Here is a 23,280-nt window from a genome sequence, read left to right as displayed (position 1 = left end):
AAGTTGAAGTATTTTAGTTACAGATTTCAACATCCACAATTGCTTTGCACCAGTCTTACTCACCTCTCTTCAGTTTCACAGGTATTCAGGGTGGGTACAACATTCCCTGTAGGCACGACTCTTCCACAAGGTGTCATCTAAGGTGCCAATACTGTGGGACAGGGTTATCTCCAAATGCTGTACGATAGAAACTAACCCTTTTCTCAGATAAACTGACTCCTGGCATGAGCTGCATTTCAGGGTGGGAGTTGGCAGGGGGGCATACAGATGGTTGTTCCCAAGTTGCCTCCCACAAGGCGACTGCTGCAAGTTAAGAGAGCCATGTAGTCACAGGAAAAGAAGATAAACCTTAAACAAGGACATAATGAGAGGTTAATTGTTGCCTGAGGGGGTGAAGAGTACACTGACGTGTAAGGGAGAACTGTGACATCTCTTGTCTTGTCCGCCTTACAAAGTATACAGATCTTCTTCCAGTATTGTTTCACAGTCTGGAGGTTGGGATTGGCAATCAGTGCCAGTCCCACTCTGCATCCACCTCCGGATGTTTGTTCACCCTGCATTCCAACGTCTTGGAGATCTGAACAGCTGAAGTTGTGTTTTTCTTAGTGACTACTTGCCATATCCCTTCTATCCACTTGAACATAGGTGACATCTCAATATTCATAATCTGTCTAAGTGTAATTAAAAGGTCGATAAAATATGCAGTGAACGAATTTGAGACAGAAATGTTCTGCAGTTATCTTCTCACGCTCCAGTTTCTGGTTAACACGGGCTGAAAAATGCATTTAGAATGTCGCAAAGAAATCTCCTGTCTGTTCAGCCTCCCACAACAGATTTATATCATTTTCATTCCACTGCATGCTAATACATAATTGTAAATGAGCACACACCTAAGAAACATCAGTGTTATCTCCTCTGGAAGCCAGTGGGGTTTGTTGAATTTTTTATAGATTTAACAATAGCAGTGTGAGTCACATTGTAGAAACTTTTGGCCATAGATCACTGAAACTATCTGTCTCTTACCGATTGCATTACATGCCTAGAATCCATATCTAAAAACTTGGATTAGACCAAGCCACTTGAAGCAAATAGTGAAAATGAGAGCCTTTTAAAAAAATGTGCTTTATATTTTATGGTGCTGGCATGCTTTATTGATTTCCAGTAAAGATGTACAACGAAATATCCATTTAATTATCCTGGTACAAACAACTCTTCCATACCACGTCTTATCTTCCAATAAATTCCTGTGCCATTTTTCCAAACGACCAATGTATAAATTGATGGCTCGTTTAATAACTTCATATTTCACAAGGTGTGCCCAGATTAATGAGGTTTTGTTACTGCCTCCATCCGGAACAATATATCATCAATTTCCAACATAGCATTTAGATTTCATTTTCGTGTTCAGTGTTCTGCGCTTCATCTGTCTTTTCTATTAACTGGTCCTAGCTACTAATAATCTCTTCGAAAAGAGATGGTTCTTCAAGTTGTTCCTGAAATTTCCTCTAACAATCCTGAATCTGTGCCCTTGTGCTCCACATTTATTTTCTTTATCCCTCTGAGGACGTGGTTAGTCTCTTGAAGGTAACTTAAAGATGACCATTGAGGCTGAAGACCACAGCTGATTACGCTGTACCTTATGTTGGGTGACACAGTGGCATAGTGGTTAGCAGTGCTGCCTCACAGCTCCAGGAACTTGGTGCCTGGCTTCTGGAGTCTGCGTGTTGTCACCATGTCTGTGTGAGTTTCTTCTGGATGCTCCAGTTTATTCTAACATTCCAAAGGTGTGCAGATTAGGTTGACTGGCCTTGCTAAATTGCCCCTTAGTGTCAGGGTAAATTCATAGGGTTATGATGATAGGCCTGGATGGGATTGCTGTCAGTGCAGGCTCTATGAGCCAAATGGTCCCCTTCTGCACTGTAGGATTCAATGATTCTAATGGAAGTCTATGGTCAACAGGGTCCTCTGAGGGCTTTGTAAGTGGAAGAGCAGCATTTGATGGATTAGAAAGCACACCCTGGTGAAAGGTTTAATTGTTAAAACTTGTATTGGGAAAGGAGGCCTACAGCTCCAAGCAAAAGTAGAATGCCCAGGGAAGGAAAGAACAAATAATAGAAACTTATAGATTTATCAGTCAGAAATATAGGCTGGGATTCTCTGGTCTCGTATGCCCCACTGCAGCTGCCAGGGAGAACGGAGAATTTGGCACTCAGCCAAATGTCCATTCACCGCAGCGACACCGGGGAATCCCAGCTGCAGTTAAGGTCAGAGGACCCAGCCATCAAAAAGAAATAAAAGAAGAAAGGAGAAACAAACTATTTTTCTAAGATGCACAGCTTAACTTAAATGTCGTACACTGGTCAAAATATGAATGGAGATGAGCAGAGATGTGATAGACATGAGGGGCAATTTAGTTTCTAGGTTTTGGCAGTAGGCCTCTCTCTGTTCTAGTATCTTGGCCACAACACCCAAACTCAGAAATCTCAAGGATAATCGAGCTCTTAATGTCCCAATGAAGTTCATTATAATGAAACTATTTGTAGAGCTTCTTAAACTTATACTTTTCAATCAATAAACCAAATTGTGTCAGGATTTCACGCTTGAAGCTCACAGCCATATTGATTCATGCACAAATATTTAATGAAATATAAATGAGGGCCAGTAAATTTCCTGAAATAAATTGTTTTTCACGGTACCTGTAAACCATTCTACCTCATTAAGCTCTCAACCATTTAATGGCTTGAAATAAAATGAAATTAAATGATTAGAATGCTGGATTAGAGTGCACATCTAGCCTTCAGCAATGAGCAGAGGAACAAAGTACTCAGAGCCTGGATGAACTGGGCTGTGAGGTAAATAACAATTGTGTGCCGGTGTGTACAATGTGGAAGATGGGTGCGGGGATCTTCGCATTGGGATACTATTTTTCCAACATTTCCATGACCCTTCTGCCTATGTTGCTGTAGAGAAACCGCCATCACCATTCTACCACCTCTCACACAATCCATTGTGCAAGTTTATGTGGAGACGCACCGGCACCACAGGCCGAGTCCGCAGGGGGTTCAGTTCTTTGAAAGGTAAAGGGAATTTCTATTCGTACATCGTGAAATATTGGATGTAGAGAACCAACCGCCTGTTGCAGAGCCTGACTTCTCTGCCATTCAATCGATCAGCTGTGCAACAGTTGTCAGAAACATAGTGGTAGATTTGTCTTTAAACGTCCACCAAATTATTATCACTGTGATTTTATTATATTGTCAGAATGATTTTCAATAAATTTCAAAAGCGTTAGCTGCCTCTCATAATTCTACCCTGGTTGTAATTATTAGTGTCTTTTCCAGTAATCCGTCATGATTATCAACAGGTGCTGCTGAGCCACAGAAATGAGAGAGATTCCATTTTCTACTCAAACCTATGTTGAATTGGCTGATTTCACACGGGGTAAATGAACAGGCGCTGGAACTGGCCTCGATGCGCACATCAATCACAAGGCCTGGACCTGATGATTCAGCTGCAAAGTGAGCAGAACTTTGAGCGACACAGTGGTGAGGACTGCTGCCTCACAGCGCCAGGGACCCAGGTTCAATTCCAGCCTCGGGTCGCTGTCTGTGTGGAGTTTGCACGTTCTCCCCGTGCCTGTGTGGGTTTCCTCCCGCACTCCAAAGACGTGTAGGTTAAGTTGACTAGCCATGCTAAATTGCTCCTTCGTGTCAGGGGGAGTAGCAACTTAAATTCATGGGGTTGCAGGGATAGGGTGGAATTATTGTCGGTGCAGACTCGATGGGCCAAATGGCCTCCTACTGCACTGTAGGGATTCTATGAACAAGGGAACAGGACTGGGCTGCGTTATAGTGACAAGCCTGTCAATAATCACTGAATACAGCCACACAAGTACAGTCTGGTGAGGATTACCTGGTACCTGTGGAACTGAAATCCATGTTTGCAAGAGAGCGATAGAAGAGGACAAAATGTGTTTCTTTATAATGGATTACCACATTCTTCCTTTTGAATCCAGGAACCTAAATTTTCCAGGATTTTGTTTCAAAGGGTAGACTCACATCGATTTGCCAGTCACTGAACACTACCTTGTATTTATACGGCCGTCACAACATTGAGCTGCAACTCCTCCCCATTCCATCTTAATTTTTTTGATGTCACCATGGCGACATTGCATTCAAAAATTTGAACGCATTCCAGTTTTTGACTGATCACCAGGAATGGATTTGGCGATGTGAAATGGGCCACCAGCAGGGAGCTTTGTGTGAAAGGAGCACAGGTTCAGCAATCCGAACCACAGAGAGGATTTGCAATTTAACGTAGAAAGTGCAGGATGCTGCAGGGTTTGCCCCAAGTATTTAGAGGGCGGCAGGGCAACAGCGCGTAGGGAAATCCAAACTATGGGGGGGGTGGGGGGGGGGGTTTTAGGCCTCTCGCTCATCCCGAAACCGTAAAATTCTGCCTGAGGTCAACTGACCTTCCCATTGTTCGCCCCTCGTCTGTTCCTATTCCCGTGGCGGGCAGGCAGGTAAAATTGCGGTGTCGGAATCAGATTACAAAAATGATGGCACGGTCAATGGAGTAAAGAAGTCCATGAAAAGTCAAATGGGGATCCAGTGAGTGCAGGGAAGGGATTTTGAGGGTTTTTCTTTCTTCATTCAGGATATCTGGGCAGCGCGGGCAAAGCCAGTTTTATGTGGCCTATCCCCAGATGCCCTTGAGAAGCTGGTGATGAGCCACCTTTTGACCTACTGCAGTCTGGACCCAGGTTTGATTCCAGCTGTGGGTGACGGGTGTGGAGTTTGCATGTTCTCCTCATGTCTGTGTGGGTTTCCTCTGGGTGCTCCGGTTTCCTCCCACAGTCCAAAGACATGCATGTTAGGTAGACTGGCCATGTTAAATTTCCTCTCAAGCGTCCCAAGGTGTGTAGGTTAGGTGGTAGGTTAACCAGGGTATATGCACAGGGTTATGGGGTTAGGGCTGGGGGTGGGTGCCTGGGTAAGATGCTCTTTCACAGAGTCAGTGCAGACCTGATGAGCTGAATAGCCTTCTTCAATGCTGTAGGGATTCTATGGTTCTAGTCCATCTTCTGCAGGCATATCCATGGTGCTATTAGGGAAGGGAGTTCCAGGACTTTTACCCAGTTGACAGTGAAGGAACAGTGACGTAGGTCTAAATCTGGGTGTCGTGTGACTTGGAGGGGAACTTACAGGTAGTGGTGTTCTCACGCATCTACTCCCCTTGTCCTCGGACCATAGAACTATAGGCGGCAAGGCAGCACTGTGGTTAGCACTACTGCTCCAGGGACCTGGGCTCAATTCCCGACTTGGGTCACTGTCTGTGTGGAGGTTGCACATTCTCCTCGTGTCTGCGTGGGTTTCTTCCGAGTGCTCCGGTTTCCCCCCCCAGTCCAAAGATGTGTGGGTTAGGTTGATTGGCCATGCTAAGAAATTGTCCCTTAGTATCCTGGGATGCGTAGGTTAGAGGGATAAGTGGGTATAATATGTAGGGATATGGAGGTAGGGCCTGGGTGGGATAGTGTTCGGTGTGGACTCGATGGGCCGAAGGGCCTCTTTCTGCACTGGAGGGTTTCTATGATTCTATGAAAAACCGTGGTGCAGAAAGGTCTGTCCCAGCCTGTCTGAAAAAAACTCTAACCGTTCATTTCAATCCCACTTTCTAGCATCTGGTCCATTACCTTACAGTTTACAACACTTTAGCTGCCGATCTAGGTACCATTTAAATGACTTCAGCATTCCAGCCTCAACCACCAACTTAGGCAGTGAATTCCAGTCCCCCACCTAAGTGAACAAGTCTTTCCTCATTTCCCCTCTAATCCTTCCAGCAATCACCTTAAATCTGTACCCCTGGTAAGGTGACCCCTTCGCTTGGGGGGGGGGGGGGGGGGGGGCGCGGGTAGCAGGGCTTTCCTGTCTACATTATCCAGGCCCCTCATAATTTTGCAATTAATTCACCCCTAAAGTCTCTGCTCTCAGGAAAACAACCCGAGCCTAATCAATCTCTCTTCATAGCTGCAATTGTTGAAACTTGGCAACATTCTGTTAAATCTACTCTGCACTCTCTCCAAAGCAATTATGTTCTTCCTGTAATGTGGTGACCAAAACTGTTCACAAAACCCCAGCTTGTGGCCTAACCAGAGTTTTACACAATTCCGTCATTACATCACTGCTTTTGTATTCAATACCTCACTCAGTAAAGGAAAGAATTCCATATCCTTTCTTGACCATTTTGTCCACCCACCCTGCCACCTTCAGGGACCTGTGGACATGCACTCCAAGGTCTCTCACTTCCTTAACCCCTCTCAATATCCTTCCATTTATTGAATGTTTCCTTGCTTTGTTTGGCCTCCCCAATTGCATTATCTTACACTTATCTAAATTGAATTCCATTTGTCACTTTTCCATCCACTCAACTAAACCATTGATATAACAGCTAGCCTCTTCACCATTAATTACATGGCCAATTTTTGTACCATCTGCTTCCTATATTTAAGTCCAAATATCATTAGCTTATTCATCAAACAGCAAGGGCCCAGTACCGAGCCCCACGGAACATCACTGGAAACCTCTTTCCATTCACAAAAACATTCGTCACCATTACTCTTTGCTTCTTGTTGCTGAGTCAATTTTGGGTCACTGCCCACCCTGTATCCCCTGGGATCTAACTTTTCTGACCAGTCTCCCACGTGGGAGACTAGTCCACCACTTGACATGGTGGCACAGTAGTTAGCACTGCTGCTTCACAGCTCCAGGGTCCTGGGTTCGATTCCCAGCTCAGGTCACTGTCTGTGTGGAGTTTGCACATTCTCCTCGTGCCTGCATGGGTTTCCTCCCACAGTCCAAAGATGTGCGGGTTAGGTTGATTGGCCATGCTAAGAAATTGCCCCTCAGTGTCCAGGGATGCGTAGGTTAGAGGGATTAGTGGGTATAATATGTAGGGATATGGGGGTAGGGCCTGGGTGGGATTGTGTTCGGTGCAGACTCGATGGGCCGAAGGGCCTCTTTCTGCACTGTAGGGTTCTATGGTGGGACCTTGTCAAATGCCTCACCAAAATCTGTGTAAATAGCGTCCACAGCACTAACTTCATCAATCATCTTGTTACTTCCTCAAAAGACTTGTTTAAGCTAACAGGTTACTTCCTTCTAGGTTATAGAGGTCAGGTGTTTGGAAGACGCTGTCAAAGGAGCCTTAGTGAGTTGCTGCAGTGCAGCTCATAGGTCATTCACATAGCTGCAAACAGTGCACCAGCGGTGGAGGGTGTGAATGCTTAAAGTGGTGGACAGAGTGTCAATCAAGCTGGCTGCTTTGGCCTGGCTAATGCCACAGGGGTTGCATTGTTGAAGCTGCACTCATCCAGGCAAATTGAGATATTCCTCCTACTGCTGCTAGGTACCTTATCGAGGGTGGACAGGCTCTGGGGAGTCAGATTATCTGCCACAGGAATTTCAAGCCTTTGACGTGCTTGGTATTTATATGGCTGGTCCAGTTAAGCTTCTAGTCAAGCGTAACCCCCCCCCCACCGGATATTGATGGAGGATTCATTGACAGGAAGTAATATTTTTGAATCTCATGGGGAGATGGTTAGATCTTCTATTGTTGGAGATGGTCATTATCTGGCACTTGTATGACATGAATGCCTCTTACCATCCAAGCCTGAATATATGAACATAGGACTGAAGAGCAGGAGTAGGAATAGACCTTCAACCCTTCCAGCCTGATTATTTAATAAGATCATGGCTAGTCATGATCTGAACTCCACGTTCTTTTCTGCCCCCCATAATCCTTGACTCCCTTCTCTATCAAAAATCTATTCAGCTCTGCCTTCGATAAATTCAATGACCCAGCCTCTGCCAAAGAGAATTCCACAGACTAATGACCCTCTGAAAGAACAAAAATCCCCTCATCTCCATCTTGAAAGAATTATTCTCAAAACTATATTCCTAGTTTTTATCTCTCCAATAAGTGGGAACATTCTCTCAGGATCCACTCTGTCAATTCTTCTCAGAATCCTCTATGTTTCAATAAAGTCACCTCTCATTATTCAAAACTCTGAGTATAGGCCCAACATGAATGTTGCCCAGTTCTTGCTACATGCAAACAAAGACTGCTTCGTTATTTGAAGAGTTGAAAATGGAACTGAACACTGTGCAATCATCAACTAACGTCACCAGTTCTGACCTTATGGTGGAGGGAAGGTCACTGATGAAGTACTTTGGTGTGAGGAACCCTTGCAGTGCTTTCCTGGGGTAGAGATGATTGGGCTCCAACAATGACAACAATCTTGTGCAGTCCTTGGAGAGTTTGCCTTTAATTCCCACTGATTTCAATAATACTAGGGCCTGCACCCCCTACACACTCACCATGCTTCATTCATGCCAACCTATGCCAACCCATGCTACCTGTTGCACCTGTATTCATCACCATAACTCCTTATCCCTAAAGCCACGTAATGGCCTGTTGAACCCACTCTCATAACCACCCATACTGTCTATGTCAGCCTACGCCCCTTTACATATCGTGGAGATGCCGGCGTTGGACTCGGGTAAAACAGAAAGAAATCCCACAACACCAGTTTAAAGTCCAAAAAACTGGTGGTGTGGGATTTTTTTTCTCCTTTACATCTTCCCAGCAGTACTGGGACAGAAAATAGTGGCAGCAATGAAACTGCTTTGTGAAGTTTGCACATTCTCCCCATGTCTGCGTGGGTTTCCTCCAGGTGCTCCAGTTTCCTCCCACAGTTCAAAGATGTGCAGGTTAGGTTGATTGGCCATGCTAAATTGACCCTAGTGTCAGAGGATTAGTAGGGTGGATATGAGAGGTTACGGGAATAGGGCCTGGGTGGGATTGTGCTCGGTGCAGACTCGATGGGTCAAATGGCCTCATTCTGCACTGTACGGTTCTATGATTCAATGTCACAGTGAAAAGGGTAAAATAGGGCATCGGCAAAGGTTTTAAACTGCTTAAGTTGGGGGAGTGATCCAGAAATAATGAAACAAGTTTAAATATATGTAAAACAGGAGAGGAAAGCTCAGGACAGAAGAAATTAAGTGAGAACAGCAAATGGCCAGGAGTGTTTGACTACCTGTATGGCAATGTATATGGTGTCCATAATAAAAAGAGAATTGGAGACAATATTATGTTGCAAGGGGCCAGATATAATTGCGGGGTCATAGCTACATTAAATTCTTGACTGAGAATTAAATGTTGCAGGGATAACATATTTAGGAATGATAGAGGGGGAAAATGGGGAGACGGAGTAACTCTACATGCTCAAGAGAACAGAATACCAGTAGAAAGAAGTGTGCAGCCACAGAAAAGACTGCAATAGGATCCATGTAGTTAGCGAGATCAAACATCTCTTCTCCTCTGTGTCTTCTCCACAGGACCGCCAGTGTGCTGTCCAGGAGCCTGCACTTTCCTCTAACTTGGTGAAATCTAAAATACTAAAATCCGTCACTCTGGGCCAAAGTTTCGTGGAGTAAAATTTGCAGGCAGGACCTGGGTCTAGAAATCCCATTTTCGCCTATAGGGGAATGGAGGGGGAGATGGGGGTGGGGTGCTGGGTATGATTCACACGTGATACAAACCCAAATGCAGTTGGACTATTTGAAAGCCAAGCTATATTCAAACAAACCCCACTTTCCTACAGCACGGGCTTTATTCCATCATGTGAGGTGACAAATCGACAGAGATGTAAATGTTCATGAAGGCCTGATAAGCTATATAGAACAGTCAAGCTGTCAAGGTTATTTAAATCCCCAACTTTTTTTTTAAAGCCCACTTGTCGTTTGAAAAAAAAGCAAAACTTTTATTTAAATCATTGCACAGTTGTTTAAACCAGGCACTTTCAAAAATGGAAAAAAAAACAGCCTACATCGGGGAGGTGGGGTTTGGGGAAGACAATTACAATAGCTGTTTGTTGACAGCACCCCAAGTGTTATCAATGTATCATTATTAATGGTTGATGCATTCCAAAACACTGAATTATCCCAGTAGGGAGGAAGAAAATTCACAGTTTGATTAATAGTTTAAAGAAGCTATTAAAGGAGTATTATATCTCTGAGGAGAGGCTGGGAATATCCGTTTGTTGTTACAAAACATTAAGCACTTGAGGGGCTTTTTAAAGTTTTGCATGGGCTTTCATGAACAGGGCTGATTTTTTAAATGATAGTGGAAAGTGCAAGAGATCATTTAGATCTTTATTTTATTTAATCTCACCATGGTTCCTGAGGTCTGCCCCTGGTAAATACTTATCAAGTGGCATGGAAAATGTAAGCACAAAGGGTGGTGGGTGGAGAGCATGGGGTCTAAAAGGGGGCCAAAAGTGACAGTTGGGAACAGGTTGGCATTAGGTTCATATGAAGGGTATGGGAACCCATGAGATAGCAGGAGTGGCATGGATTGGGCATGTGAAGTAGATGGGAGTGAGACAAGAGGCTGTGAAAGGTGATGGTTGGACGGCCTAAGATTTAGTAAAATAACTGGGCAAAGGTCCCAGAGCACCAAGCAAGATTTTTAAACAACTTGTCTTCGTTCTCATTAACGTCCTTTGACATTTGCATTTTCCTTTGGTTTACTTTTCATCTGGATTATCTTTGTATGAGTTTTAACTTAATCAAATAGTTTCCAAACTTCACTAAATACTTCAGCCCAAATCTTCCAATCAGCTTCAAAACAGTCACATCCAATTGTGATCAGATAGAAAGCTGCACGCTTACTTGGACACATCTGAAAGGCTCTGACCTCCAATACAGCAGCCCGAAGTACTCACTCAGCATAGGAATAGACACAGAGCAGCAATGAGAATGAGAACAGCATGCATGCTCCATTTGCAAGGCACTAGCTGCAATAAGTGCAAGCGAATGGATCTTGGATAAATGTTGGTGAATGTGTGAATGGGAGAGTAGATGAATGAGTGAATGCACAGGGTGGGTAAGGGAGTGAGGGAAGGTGGCAGATGAGAGACTTGGTACGCGGGTAGGTGAGCCAGGAGGTGGTCAGGCCGGGCTGGGCTGGGAAGGAATGTCAGGTTGGGGGTTAGTCAGGTTGGGGGCCGTGACCTAGTCACCTGGGGTTAGTTGGGTTGGATCCTAGATTGGGATAGTCGCATCGAATCGGAAGGAGGAATTGGGTCAGTTAAGGAATTAGGAGTAGTCATGGGGGTGGGGGTGGGGTTAGGCATGGAACGCGGTGCAGTCAGCGTGAGTGATTGCTGGTGGACTGGGGGGGGGGGTCACAATTAAACTAACATTTTTCTGTCTAACTTTTCCTGACTAAGTAAAAGTTGGAAACGACCAAAGTCTCTGACATGTAACTCAGAGTTGGAGATTTTTCAGGGAATACCCGGGAGCAAGGGAATTGCCCATTGGAAATTAAAACTTCCTGGACAATTTTCACAGTCAGCGTGTCAAGGGATCTCAATGTATATTAGTGGGCCAATGATCTAGACACCGAAAAACTTGGGTCCTTAATGTGGATTTCACACTCTTCCAATTTAATCTCCACTAAAATTATACCCAACACGTGGGTTGCCTACCTGATGAGTAGGGTTAAAGCAACCTCCTAAAAATGCATATGAAGCACAGTTAATTTATTGTTCTTATATTGTTAGATGCTTTTCCCTCAAGTAATTTCCCCACGTCTCTCTCCTCTTCCTGGTTGTGAATATTGTTTTCCTGTAAGCTGGTGTATGCCTTTCATTATCTATTGTTTCCAATCCACCCTTCCCCAATGTACTGAATGACTAATTCTCGAGTATTCCCTTCTCTAATCTTCCCATCTAACCATCTCCAGCTCTCTACTAAATACTAATTCAAATGTTTAAACTGGCGCAGCAGATGCTCGACAAGCACCAATCCTAAATTAACTTCAGGGACTTGCCTCCTCCTTTTCAAATAATGCGCTTCTCCATTTATTTCACATTAAGATAATTAGCACTTCAAGTAATTATAACTCTCCTACACTGTGAAGTTATCTCAATCGATTCAAATAATTCTCTCAACTTATTGCTTCAACCTTCTACCTCCTTCAAGTAATCAACAGCTACTCCTAGTTATTAATTTTCTTCCTTTTCCTATCTGATGTTGTTTATTGAAGACTAAGGGTTCTTTCCTAATGTTAAAAGTTGCATTTTCCTCAGTCTCTTCGTTTTTAAACACTGGGCACCAGATTGTTTGATATTTGTCCACCGGTTTCAAATCAGGACTCCCAGTATGCAATTATATCCATACTTTAATGCACTCTGATAACGTATGCCACAATCCATTTAGATACATGTAAATTTATATTAATCAATATTATATTATTCCCTGTTATTTTACCTCTTCTGTTCACAGATCTAGTTGCTATTATCCAACTTAACGCTTTTCACTAGACAGTACGGTGGCACAGTGGTTAGCACTGTTGCCTCTCAGCGCCAGGGACCCGGGTTCGATTCCAGCCTCGGGTGACTGTTTGTGTGGGGTTTGCACATTCTACCCATCTCTGCGTGGGTTTCCTCTGGGTGCTCCAGTTTCCTCCCACAGGCCAAAGATGTGCAGGTTAGGTGGATTGTCATAGAGTCACAGAGGTTTACAACATGGAAACAGGCCCTTTGGCCCGCCTTGTCCATGCTGCCCAATTTTTACCACTAAGCTAGTCCCAATTGCTCATGTTTGGAATTGTTCCTTTGTGGTCAGGGGGATTAGCAGGGTAAATACATGTGTTTGCGGGGATAGGGCCTAGGTGGGATTGTTGTTGGGGCAGGCTTGATGGCCCAAGTGGCCTCCTTCTGCGTTGTAGACATTCTAGGATTCTATGATTCATCTCACTGCTTCCAGTTACAATATTTGCAAACTTTCTTACTATATTGATTTTGTACTCTCCTGTCCCAGTTCATTTCAAAAGTAGTCCAAACCAGTTGAAAGCTTCTCTGAAATCCATGTTAAATTTAAATATACTCTATTGACTCATCTCCCCACTATGCTATCAAATTAAAACCTATAATTCTTCTTAAACTTGACATAGCTGCTAATTATTCCCTGAAAAATATTGAATGTGCTCCTACGTACTGTGGAAAATGATTGTTTTTTCTGATGGTAAATTTTTTTATTCATTTGTGGGACATGGGCATCACTGGCTGGCCAGCATTTATTGCTCATCCCTAGTTGCCCTTGTTCCGAGGGCAGTTGAGTGTCAACCACATTGCTGTTGCTCTGGAGTCACATGTAGGCCAAACCAAGTAAGGACGGCAGACTTCCTTCTCTAAAGGACATTAGTGAACCAGATGGGTGTTTCCGATAATCGACAATGATTTCATGGTCATCTGTAGATTCTTAATCAGAGATATGTTTTACTGAATTTAAATTTCACCATCTGCCATGGATGGGATTTAAACTAGGGTTCCCAGAGCATTAGCTGAGTTTCTGGATTAATAGTCTAACCATACATAGTGCAACAGGTACTTATTAAGGAGAATCACTGATGCATGTCATTGATTTCACATGAATCATTTTGCGGCTGAGTTCTAATTATGTCATGAATGTACCCTTTGATCTTCTTCAATATTTCAATCCATCAAGTACACATCAATTCTGATAGTTCCTTACCTCAGGAGAAGCCAGTTGAGTTGGGTCATCATAAACATGACTCATGGTGATCAACTTGTCTTCAAGGATATTGACCAAATAATTGGCTATTACACGCTGTTGAACCGGGTTGCAATTAATTTCCAAGGAAAGTATCAAAGGATAGTCGGATGCCTGTGGGAAAAGTAATGGAAGGAAGTTTGGCACAGGATTATTTCAAGGCCATTGGTGCGGAATCCAAAGAAGATACATCCTGATGCAGAATGTGTATCACAATCTCCTGGCAACGTTTCGGAAAATTTTTGCTCGTTCAGAAAGGACAGCAGTTGTATATTTTCTACCTATTTAAAAATAATACTTGCGCATCAACGTTCCAAAGTAACAATTCATTTACACACATTACCACCTTTAAAAGAAGGAATTGATGAACCGGATATTAGAAGCCATCACCTTGTCTTAGATGTGGGTACGTTTCTTGAATCCATAATAAGAGATGAAATAGTGAAAGCTTAGAAAGGCATGAAGTAATCAGCGAAAGTCAGCATAGACGTGTAAAGAGCAGGAACAGCACAGAGTAATTGAATTGGATTTTTTGAAGAAATTATTGAGTATATAAATAAGTAGGGTACAATGAATGATGCAAAAATTGATTTACAGATGACTGCATCAGTTCAAGCAGTTCCACTATCACCTTCTCAAGGGCAAACAGAATGGGATTTAGCAGCAATCCGCATATCTCCAGAATAATTTATTTCTCTAAAAAAGACTAATATCCTATGACAAATATAATTTACTGTGTTTGGGTTTTAGTTTGTGCTGCCCTTTTCTTGAATCCAATTATTGGACATAAGTAGGATTTTATTTTTGAATGGACATGGTTCAGTTCCTGCACCATGCTTATTTTTGGTATATGTATTGAAAAGTTAGTTCAAGCTGTTTTTTGAACAGTGAGTTCAAAGGGGGGAAACCATAATTAATTCTGAAAGATGATTACTAGCATAACTTGTTCCCTTCAAATGCATGACAGCCAATTATTTTGAAAAACTTATACTGATCTTTCACTTTTGAAAAGTGAAGTTAAAAATTATGGTGGCATTAAATAATTCCTTATCTAAGAGCAATTTCCAGATAAGGTTTTGCAGTTTACATTGCTGGGTGCATTACCAAAACCCTGCCTTGGACTCGAGGCAGTGGATAGACACTCTTGGAGACTGAAGAGTTGTGATTCAATAGAAGCGGGATCGAAGATACAAGAGCCAGTCTAGGACAAGCAGGGTTGAATGACCCAACAAGTACAACGGTACACAATTAGAAACTTATGCCAAAAATGGGCATGTCATTAGGTAGTCATTGATGCATCTGAGGAGGGGCCAACCTGTGGTAAATGCAATTCAATAAGGAAAATTTCATAACTTGTAGCAAAAATATCAATGGAAGAATTACACCCTAAAGAGTAAAGACTCTGGATAGAAACACGGAACAGAATCCTAAGATTAACGATATATAGAGAGACCTTAGAAAAGGAGTAAGAGCAGGTAGACAATGCCATAAAAAGGTAAGGTGAAATTCTGGACTTTATATATGGAGGAACTGTGAACGTAAAAGGAAAGAGGTTACCTTACATTTGGAAAATAAGAATTATGAAACCAGTCGGCAGTGACTGTCAGCGGACTATTCAATCGAATGAAACCTCGCCAAGGCAAAGCCTTTCCTTTCCCACAACCCAGGCACTCCGAGCAAGGGTTGAAAGAGAGTGATCAAGGCGGAAAACCCTTCTCCTCCCTTAGAGTGATATGGTCAATTAAAGCACCAAGACATCTGACCGAGTTGAGAGTTAACTCAGGATAGAAAGGAGATGAAACTTGATCTCTAGGGTAAACTAGACTCCGAACAATCTTGTTGAGCCATCATGTGAAGCATAGTATAACAACTCTTAAACTCACCTTTGATCATTTTTCTCCCATAGGAACGTGATGGCTGACCTACATATCCAAGTCACTCTGTTTCCAAACTAATTATACAGCTTTGCTGAACTGAACCAGAATTCCCCAGCTTCAGCACTGAGTTACACCAGTTTTTTTATGTAGCTTCCTATTTATAATAAAAAAGCAGCCCTCAATAAAGAATCAAACATGAAGGTTAAAAAAAGCCTAAATGATGCTCACCTCAAACGCATGTATGTTAATAACTTCAATAACCTCCTTGACCAGAATGGTAGAAGACAAGGCAAAGCCATGACATAGTCTGGGCTCATTTTCAGGTCCATCCCAGCAATCCAGTTCCAAACAACGGCAGCCTTTCCTCAAAGCACTTACAAATCAAGGGAAGAAAATAACATTACAGTGGATATGGCCGAACTGACAATTTTGTTACTCCAAGTGCAATTTCACCCTGACCCCATGTCGCAGGCAACACATGATATAATATCAGATGCAAAAAAGGGACATAATACGTGATACACATACACACACTGAAGATAATATATAAAAATGGGTTATCACATGTTCTCTTTATTTCTTTCTACTTATAACTTTGAGACCTTCAGCACAAATTTATACAAATTAACTTCATGGGATTTTTGCCTCATATAGAGTTAAGAAACTTTCTGCTGTGCTGCAAATCAAAAGGAAGATGCTATTCTTTTTAGACTCATTTCCTTTCAATCTGCACGTAGCATGATCTCGCTGCAGATATAGTGGTTGAGCTGCCATGGCCAACACTTAGAGGCCACGTCGTCTGTGAGATGCCTCATGCTGGAGAGGGCACAGATGTGGGCATCCCCTCTGCGTGCACCAGGGATGTTGTTGCAATGTAACTCAGCCCTAATGCCTGATTAGAAGCTTTCTTGGCAAACTTGGAGCATGCACTCATTCAATGTATTCACTTGTCACTCAACAAAGAATTTGCTTTCAGCTGCTAGAGAAGTCCAGTGTTTACATTATTTACGGATTTCTGCACGCAACCTGCAGCTAAGCTCATTTAGAATAACTTCTGCTATTGCAAAATCCCTGGGAGTGCTGTGCCTTGTGGACATGTGATGATGAGCTCCTGTATTTTGACAGGGCTATGATTTTGAGGGAGACCATTGTCATTTAAAACTACTTTTTTTTAAATTCCCAGGTATTAACTGAAATGTGGCAGAGTGCTTAGCACTGCTGCCTCACGACGCCAGGGACCGGGATTCGATTCCCAGCTTGGGTCACTGTATGTGTGGGAGTTTGCACATTCTCCCCGAGTCTGCGTGGGTTTCCTCCAGTTTCCTCCCACAGTCCAAAGACGTGCTGGTTAAGTGAATTGGCCATGCCAAATTCTCCCTCAAATGTACCCAAACAGGCACCGCGGTGTGGCAACTAGGGGATTTTCACAGTAACTTCACTGCAGTATTAATGTAAGTGTACGCGTAACTAACAGATAAAATAAATGAAATATCTATGCCACAACAAAACATTTTTCATATAGGAACTAAACTAAACATGTACTACTAGCTTGTCACTCACCAAAGAATTTGCTTTCAGCTGATAGAGAGCATAATGGCCGGGATTCTCCCAAAACAAAGTCTCCGATTTGCATGAAAACGGGATTAATTCCAACTGGTTTTTCCAGCGGGATTTTCAGATCAAGTCTCCAACACCCTGAGCACTGCAGAGTTCCTCTGAAAATCACGGGATGCTGCCTATTCCCGCTTGGAGGGGCTGTCAGCATAGCGCTGAGCAGGACACTGCGTGTGCGCCAACCTGTCAGCACTGAGTTCGGTGTATGCAAAGTGATTCCCACTCCCAACCTCCCGATCACTGGCCAGCCCAATCACTGACCAGTCCTGAAACTCCCCATCGCTGCCCTTGCCGACATCCCTGATTGCTGGCCTCCCGAACCTTCTGGGCAAGCCCTAATGTCCTCACTTATTTGCCAGCCCCGGTCTCCTGGTCAACACCCCAACTAGTTCAGCTCAGAGGACTGGGAGAATCACCCCTATATTTCATAAACTCTTATCACTTGCTGTTCTATTTATAATCTCACCAAGGGTTACTCTACAGTTTCTGGATCTTGAAGGTTTCTTCACTTTTCTTGGGGCCAAACCAAGGTATGCCACAGCTCTCAGGAATTAACTTTGATTTTCCCTCAGTGTTCATGCTAGTTTTCGTGATGAGATTTATCTTTAGGTTGTGACCGTCCATCCCTCTTTAGGCACTACCTGATTGTAGATGGACAAACTTTCACTGCAGCCCACTCATACTTGGTGACTCTATACCAGCCTCTTAGGAACGCACAGTAACAATATCTGATTGTGGTTGTTGCAGGCTCAATGGGCTCAATGACTTCCTTCTGCGCTGTAGGATTCTATAATTCTCTAAACAAGGCAGCAGCACAAGTTTATGTACTGCCTTCCTCCATAGCAGGCAGATCATGGATCATGATCTCTGCACCCAAAAAACAGCATGGACCAACATCTAGCTTTCTCAGCTATTACAGCTTTGGTGCCCTAATTGATAATGATGATGGTAGAGTTGCTATCATTATGATGATAAGTGTTGTGTTATTCCAAAAAGGAAATTTAAAACTGTCCTCAATTGTATTTTGCAATTTGATATAATGTGAGGCAAGATTAGAAAACCAGATAATGATGTTCTCGATATTTCGTAATGATTTAAAAAAAATGTTTATTCAACAATATAATAAACAAAGAAGTCGACTAGAAGTACATTTCACTAAAACAACAACTATACACAGTATCACTAACTTTACCCAGTTCCAAACACCTTCATTTCATACCTTCAGAGCTAATTCTCCTCAAACACCCACAACATCTTATAGTACTTTAGAAATTATGAGCAAAATCCAGTAAGTTATCACAACAAACAGTTATCTCTTTGGGGTTGCTTCAGATGTAGAATGAAGCAACTGAATTTTCAAGACAGGCTTTCTGAATAGATGTGGCTTTCCAAGAGGTATTTTCTTGCTGTGGGGGCTCAGGTCTACCCTTGAGTAGAGTTTTTCCCTTTTGATATTCCCTTATCTGAGCCAACCTCTTCAAAAGTCAAACCTATTTATCTTTATTTTGAGAGTCTACTGGTTAGAATGTAAATGCAAAGTTTGCACCTTGTCTCCTAATCCCTCATCCTTTCCTATGTTAAAAATACGCACTCTAATAGGACAACAGGGTACCATGTCATTGTTAATTAACATGGTCGGTCATTCTACCATCAGTTATGACATTTAGAGCATATAAGACCAAACGTTACGGTTAGTGAGGACAGCGGGGTAAACATGCTAGTAAAACAAGAAACAGAAGGTGGTCAGATGATCTACTAATAAAATGAGTAGTGCACACTGGCACCACAGTGGTTAGTACTGCTGCCTCACAGCACCTGGGTTCAATTACCAGCTTCGGGTCACTGTCTGTCTGGAGACTGCACATTCTCCGTGTCTTCCTGGGTTTTCTCCAGGTGCTCCAGTTTCCTCCCACAGTCCAAAAAACGTGCTGGTTAGATGCATGAGCCATGCTAAATTCTCTCTCAGTGTACCTGAACAGGCACCGGAGTGTGGCAACTAGGGGATTTTCACAATAACTTCATTTTAGGGTTAATGTAAGCCTACTTGTGACACTGATCAACAAGCTTAATTCCTGTACTGTTTTAAGCAGCAATATTATAGAGATTTTAGCAGTGGTGTATTCTGACCTGTGTTTCTAAGATACAAAGGATAATGCTGAACAACTTGAGTACATAAATATTGCAGATCATAGCACTCAATAGAGTCTTCTGACAGATCCTTTCCCAAAGTGGGTTTTACATAGCGAAGCAAGTTTGCTTTAACACTCCTTCCCATTCCATTGGTAAACCATAAGCCTATTTGATACGAATGGTTGGAGAGAGAGTGGACATACATTTGCTTTTCTCGCACAGACACCACGCCAATCTTCTCTGATTATGATGTCCATTTTCCCTGTTCTTTTATTTTCTGGGAGGAACTGCAATTTCTGCCATTTTAGGTCCATGTTAATTTTTGATCTAAAGGTTTCACTCTGTTGTGAGTTCCATACATGGTCAAAGGAAAAACTTGAAGAGTTGAACTTTTGTGCAGGTTACAGCTGCGGCAGTCTAAATTATCACTTCGATCTGTCTTCATCTTCCTCTTCCATATTAGTACTATTTGGTGAGAGCTGTCATATTCTTTTAAATGAAAAAGGTATAATGGGGGAATTGCATTCATACCACACCTCTGCTCTTCCTTATCCCGTTCCGTGGACTGAGCAGGGGAGTGGGATAAATCGGATAGCTCTTTCAAAGAGCCAGCACAGTCATGATGGACTGGATGGAAGTGGGAGAGGTGTTCATGGGTGAAGAATCCATATTCAGCAGATCTTGCACATCACAACAAGATCACACCAACAACAGGCATGCAGTCACTGCACTTGAAATCAGACTGTGGTTACTAGGAAATCCGAATGCAAATAAACCTACAGCAAGGCCATTAAGCCGCAATAAAGCAAAGCTAAATACACAATGAGCCAGCTTTTCCTTATGCTTAAATCTCTAAGGCAATGAACTCATGCTGCTACATTGCACCAGTAACGTGTTGTGCACCAATTATCAACTGCATATAAATTACGGTGAAGCATCTTTTCAATGTACCCAGAACAGAATGGGTTTGAATGGAATTGTGTGGCCCAGCCCTCTAAAATTTGCATATTTCCTTTTGTTACCATAGCAACCAGGTAATGGAAGATTTGCATTTTCTTGATCAGCTGTCCCTGGATAGGATACAGTCTGCCTGTGTGGACCAGCACGTATTAGGCACACAAGAGCCTCAACTTGCAATTCCACCAGGCTCAGTCACCACTGGCCTTTCAACTTCTTTGCCCAGGGAAGGCAATTATGTACACATTGCCACCCATGATGCAAGTCAGAATGAATGGGTGCTTGGGTTTTAGATCCTAGCTGGCTTTTGACAGATGCAGGACGCTATTATCTGCACACACATGGTCATCCAGGAACATACTTGAACTGCAGTAACTTTCTATCCAGCAACGTGCACTGGCGTTTAATCGCAAAGATGTTTAAATAGATGCGTTGGGTATGATGTATTCATTCTGTGGCTGCCTCACCTCCATGATTTCTCCATGCCTCAGAACAGATTTAGCGTGTGGCTTCTTGGAGGCGAATACATAAAATATGACTGATGACACCAGTGAGAGATCTAACAGATGAGGCCCAGAAGTGATACAATGGAAGCCATGTGGAAAACAGGTTTGCCATTGAGCAAGCAATTGGGTGCTGAAGATGTGCCACAGGTTCTCACAACATCTGTACACATCTTGATCAGTACACAACAGCCAGGGTACTGAGAATGAGAGACTTGAACCTGTAGGAGGAACAAGAGAGGGGAGCTCAGAACTTCCTTGGAGGGGGAAGGAGGAGGATTGCTGCTAATTTAGTACCATGGCCGCTCTTCCTATGGATAAAAACATCATTGCAAAGGCTTCCAACATCATGCACTCAAGTTTGTCCAGTCAAGATAAGGTTTTATTTGATCATTATCCACATGACTATATTTCAGTATATGCTGCCATCCAGTCAACATAAGCGAGTTTTATCAGCTGATCCCCGGCATCTTCTCCTTTGCCACTGCTGATTACTAGATTACTGGAGAACCACCTCCAGCACTTTGCCTCTTCCTTGGTGCCACTTCTTATGCATGCAGGATAAGAGATCTATGAGTGAAAGTAATTGTGTTGAACTGATGGATGGACAACATATGCTGATGTGATTATAAGGAAGAGGCATCACACTGCATCAAGATGAGGGTGAGCGTGAGTGCTGAATGCACAGGTGAGCGTGCGAGGGGCTACACAGAGTGAGGGATGGGTGCAACTGCAAAGTGCACTGGAGTAGGCTTGAGAAGGCAGAGTGAGGGGGTTGGCATGATACACACATCTCTTTGAAACGCTGCAGAACCTGTCTCTGTATCTGCCTTTCCCTATCTTGATTAGGCCATTAAAACGTCTTTCGGCGCGGAATCCAAGTGTTTACTATCACACCTCTGCTGTCCTCCTCCTGAGCAACTCCAGCCATGCCATTTGGCTTTCGCTGGCATCTTTCTTCTCACTATCATTAGGCAACACTATCTCCCTGCTCCTCATACAGCCTTGCATCCAGGCAGGATTCACTCATATAAAGCACAGACTTGGAAAGTTGGCCCTCCATTCTGACAGTTCTTTCTTTGGTTCTCTCAACTCCAGAATCCATTAACTATCATCTTTGCAGTGAACTTGAAGTACTGGAGTTGATTTTGACTCATGTGGATCATCATCAAGCCCATTCACCCTAATTAGTCAGGAAATTCGGAAGTTGGATATAAATGCTGTGTTCAAAAGATACTATAAAACAAATTGCACTAACTTCAGGTCTAGAACAAGGGTCTAACAAGATTAGCTATCTCTTTCCTTTTATTTCAGACAACAAACTTGGGAGGAAAGAATTCATATATCTTAAGATTTGCATTGAAGGTTGGATAAAGTCAGATTGTTTTTGCTGGAAACACAGAGCAATGACCTGATAGAGGTTTACAAAACTATGAGAGGCATAGATAGGGAGGATAATCAAAGGCTTTTTCCCAGGGTGGAAAGGGTGACTACAAGACGGCACAGGTTGAAGGTGAGAGGAGGAAAAGCTCAGGGGAGACAAGCGGAGGAAGGTTTTCACACAGAAGATGATGAGTGCCTGGAATGCGGGTGGTGAAAGCAGGTACGTTAGAAACGTTCAAGGGGTATCTTGACGGGAGGTGAACAGAGGGATGAAAACCACATATGAGCAATAAGTTGTGGGTCTAGATAAGGATTCGGAATCAGTGCGAGCTTGGTGGGCGAAAGGGCCTGTTCTTTATTGTTCTTTGCTGTTGTATTTAATGGACACAATATAGGGGAGGTTTTGACAACCAGAACTTTGAAAATGAATTCTAATGGATGGAAGTTCTGTCAACCTGCCCACGATGTGAAGCACTAGCCCATAAAATTTATTCCAATGTCTGTTACACAAATTGGAAAAAGTGATAGTGTGAAAAAATTGCTAGCATTGCCTCAAGATAAATTATAATGCATCCAGCTTTTAAACTGTTTGTATTGAAATCTCTTCCCCACCATTAAAAAAATAAACAAAATTAAACATATTGAAGCAGTAATATGTCTTGGGCAAGCACCTTAACGGGGCATGATAACAATAACCTCCATTGGATATTCAGCTTTAATAAAGTCAATAGATCTGAATACCAGGGGAGAGTATAATGGGCAGTTGATGTGATAGTGTCCATCGATTTAACTCTAATGCCATACCTAATTAGCAGCAAAAGGAGTTGGGACTATTCCAGATTGGCAAATTTACTTTAATAGATTCACCATTTAATTCCTAGTCGTATAGCTCTGGAATATAAAGAAAGAGAGATTTGTATTTTTTTTATATATAGAGACTCTCAGGGTCTCAGAACTTCCCAAAACACTTTGCAGCCAATTTAGTACTCAGAGAGTATAGTCAGTGAGATAATAGAGGAGACACGGCAAACAATTTACTCACAGTCTGGCCCATCAACAAAAATGCTATAATAACCAGATAATTTACTTTAATTTTTTTGTATTCATCCATGGGGTGTGGACATCGCTGGCAAGGCCAGCATTTACTGCCTATCCCTAATTGCCCTTTAACAG

General features: G+C 42.8%; 1 protein-coding gene across 3 annotated transcripts in view; it reads right to left on the bottom strand.

The window, feature by feature from the left end:
* The window catches only part of LOC145355563 (1-phosphatidylinositol 4,5-bisphosphate phosphodiesterase zeta-1-like), an 83,982-nt gene that overhangs the window by 37,483 nt on the left and 23,219 nt on the right, over nucleotides 1-23,280 (bottom strand). For all 3 annotated transcript variants that reach the window (XM_080207809.1, XM_080207811.1, XM_080207812.1), the window contains 2 exons: nucleotides 15,749-15,893; nucleotides 13,605-13,757 (listed from right to left, as the gene is read on the bottom strand). In XM_080207809.1, coding sequence (XP_080063935.1) covers nucleotides 13,605-13,757; nucleotides 15,749-15,893 — 298 coding nt within the window. The remainder of the gene's footprint in view (nucleotides 1-13,604; nucleotides 13,758-15,748; nucleotides 15,894-23,280) is intronic.

The sequence above is a fragment of the Carcharhinus amblyrhynchos genome, chromosome 19 (genome assembly GCF_965287045.1).
Source record: "Carcharhinus amblyrhynchos chromosome 19, sCarAmb.v2.hapA, whole genome shotgun sequence".
In the NCBI taxonomy this organism is placed as follows: domain Eukaryota; kingdom Metazoa; phylum Chordata; class Chondrichthyes; order Carcharhiniformes; family Carcharhinidae; genus Carcharhinus; species Carcharhinus amblyrhynchos.
This window is presented reverse-complemented; position numbering and strand designations above follow the sequence as displayed.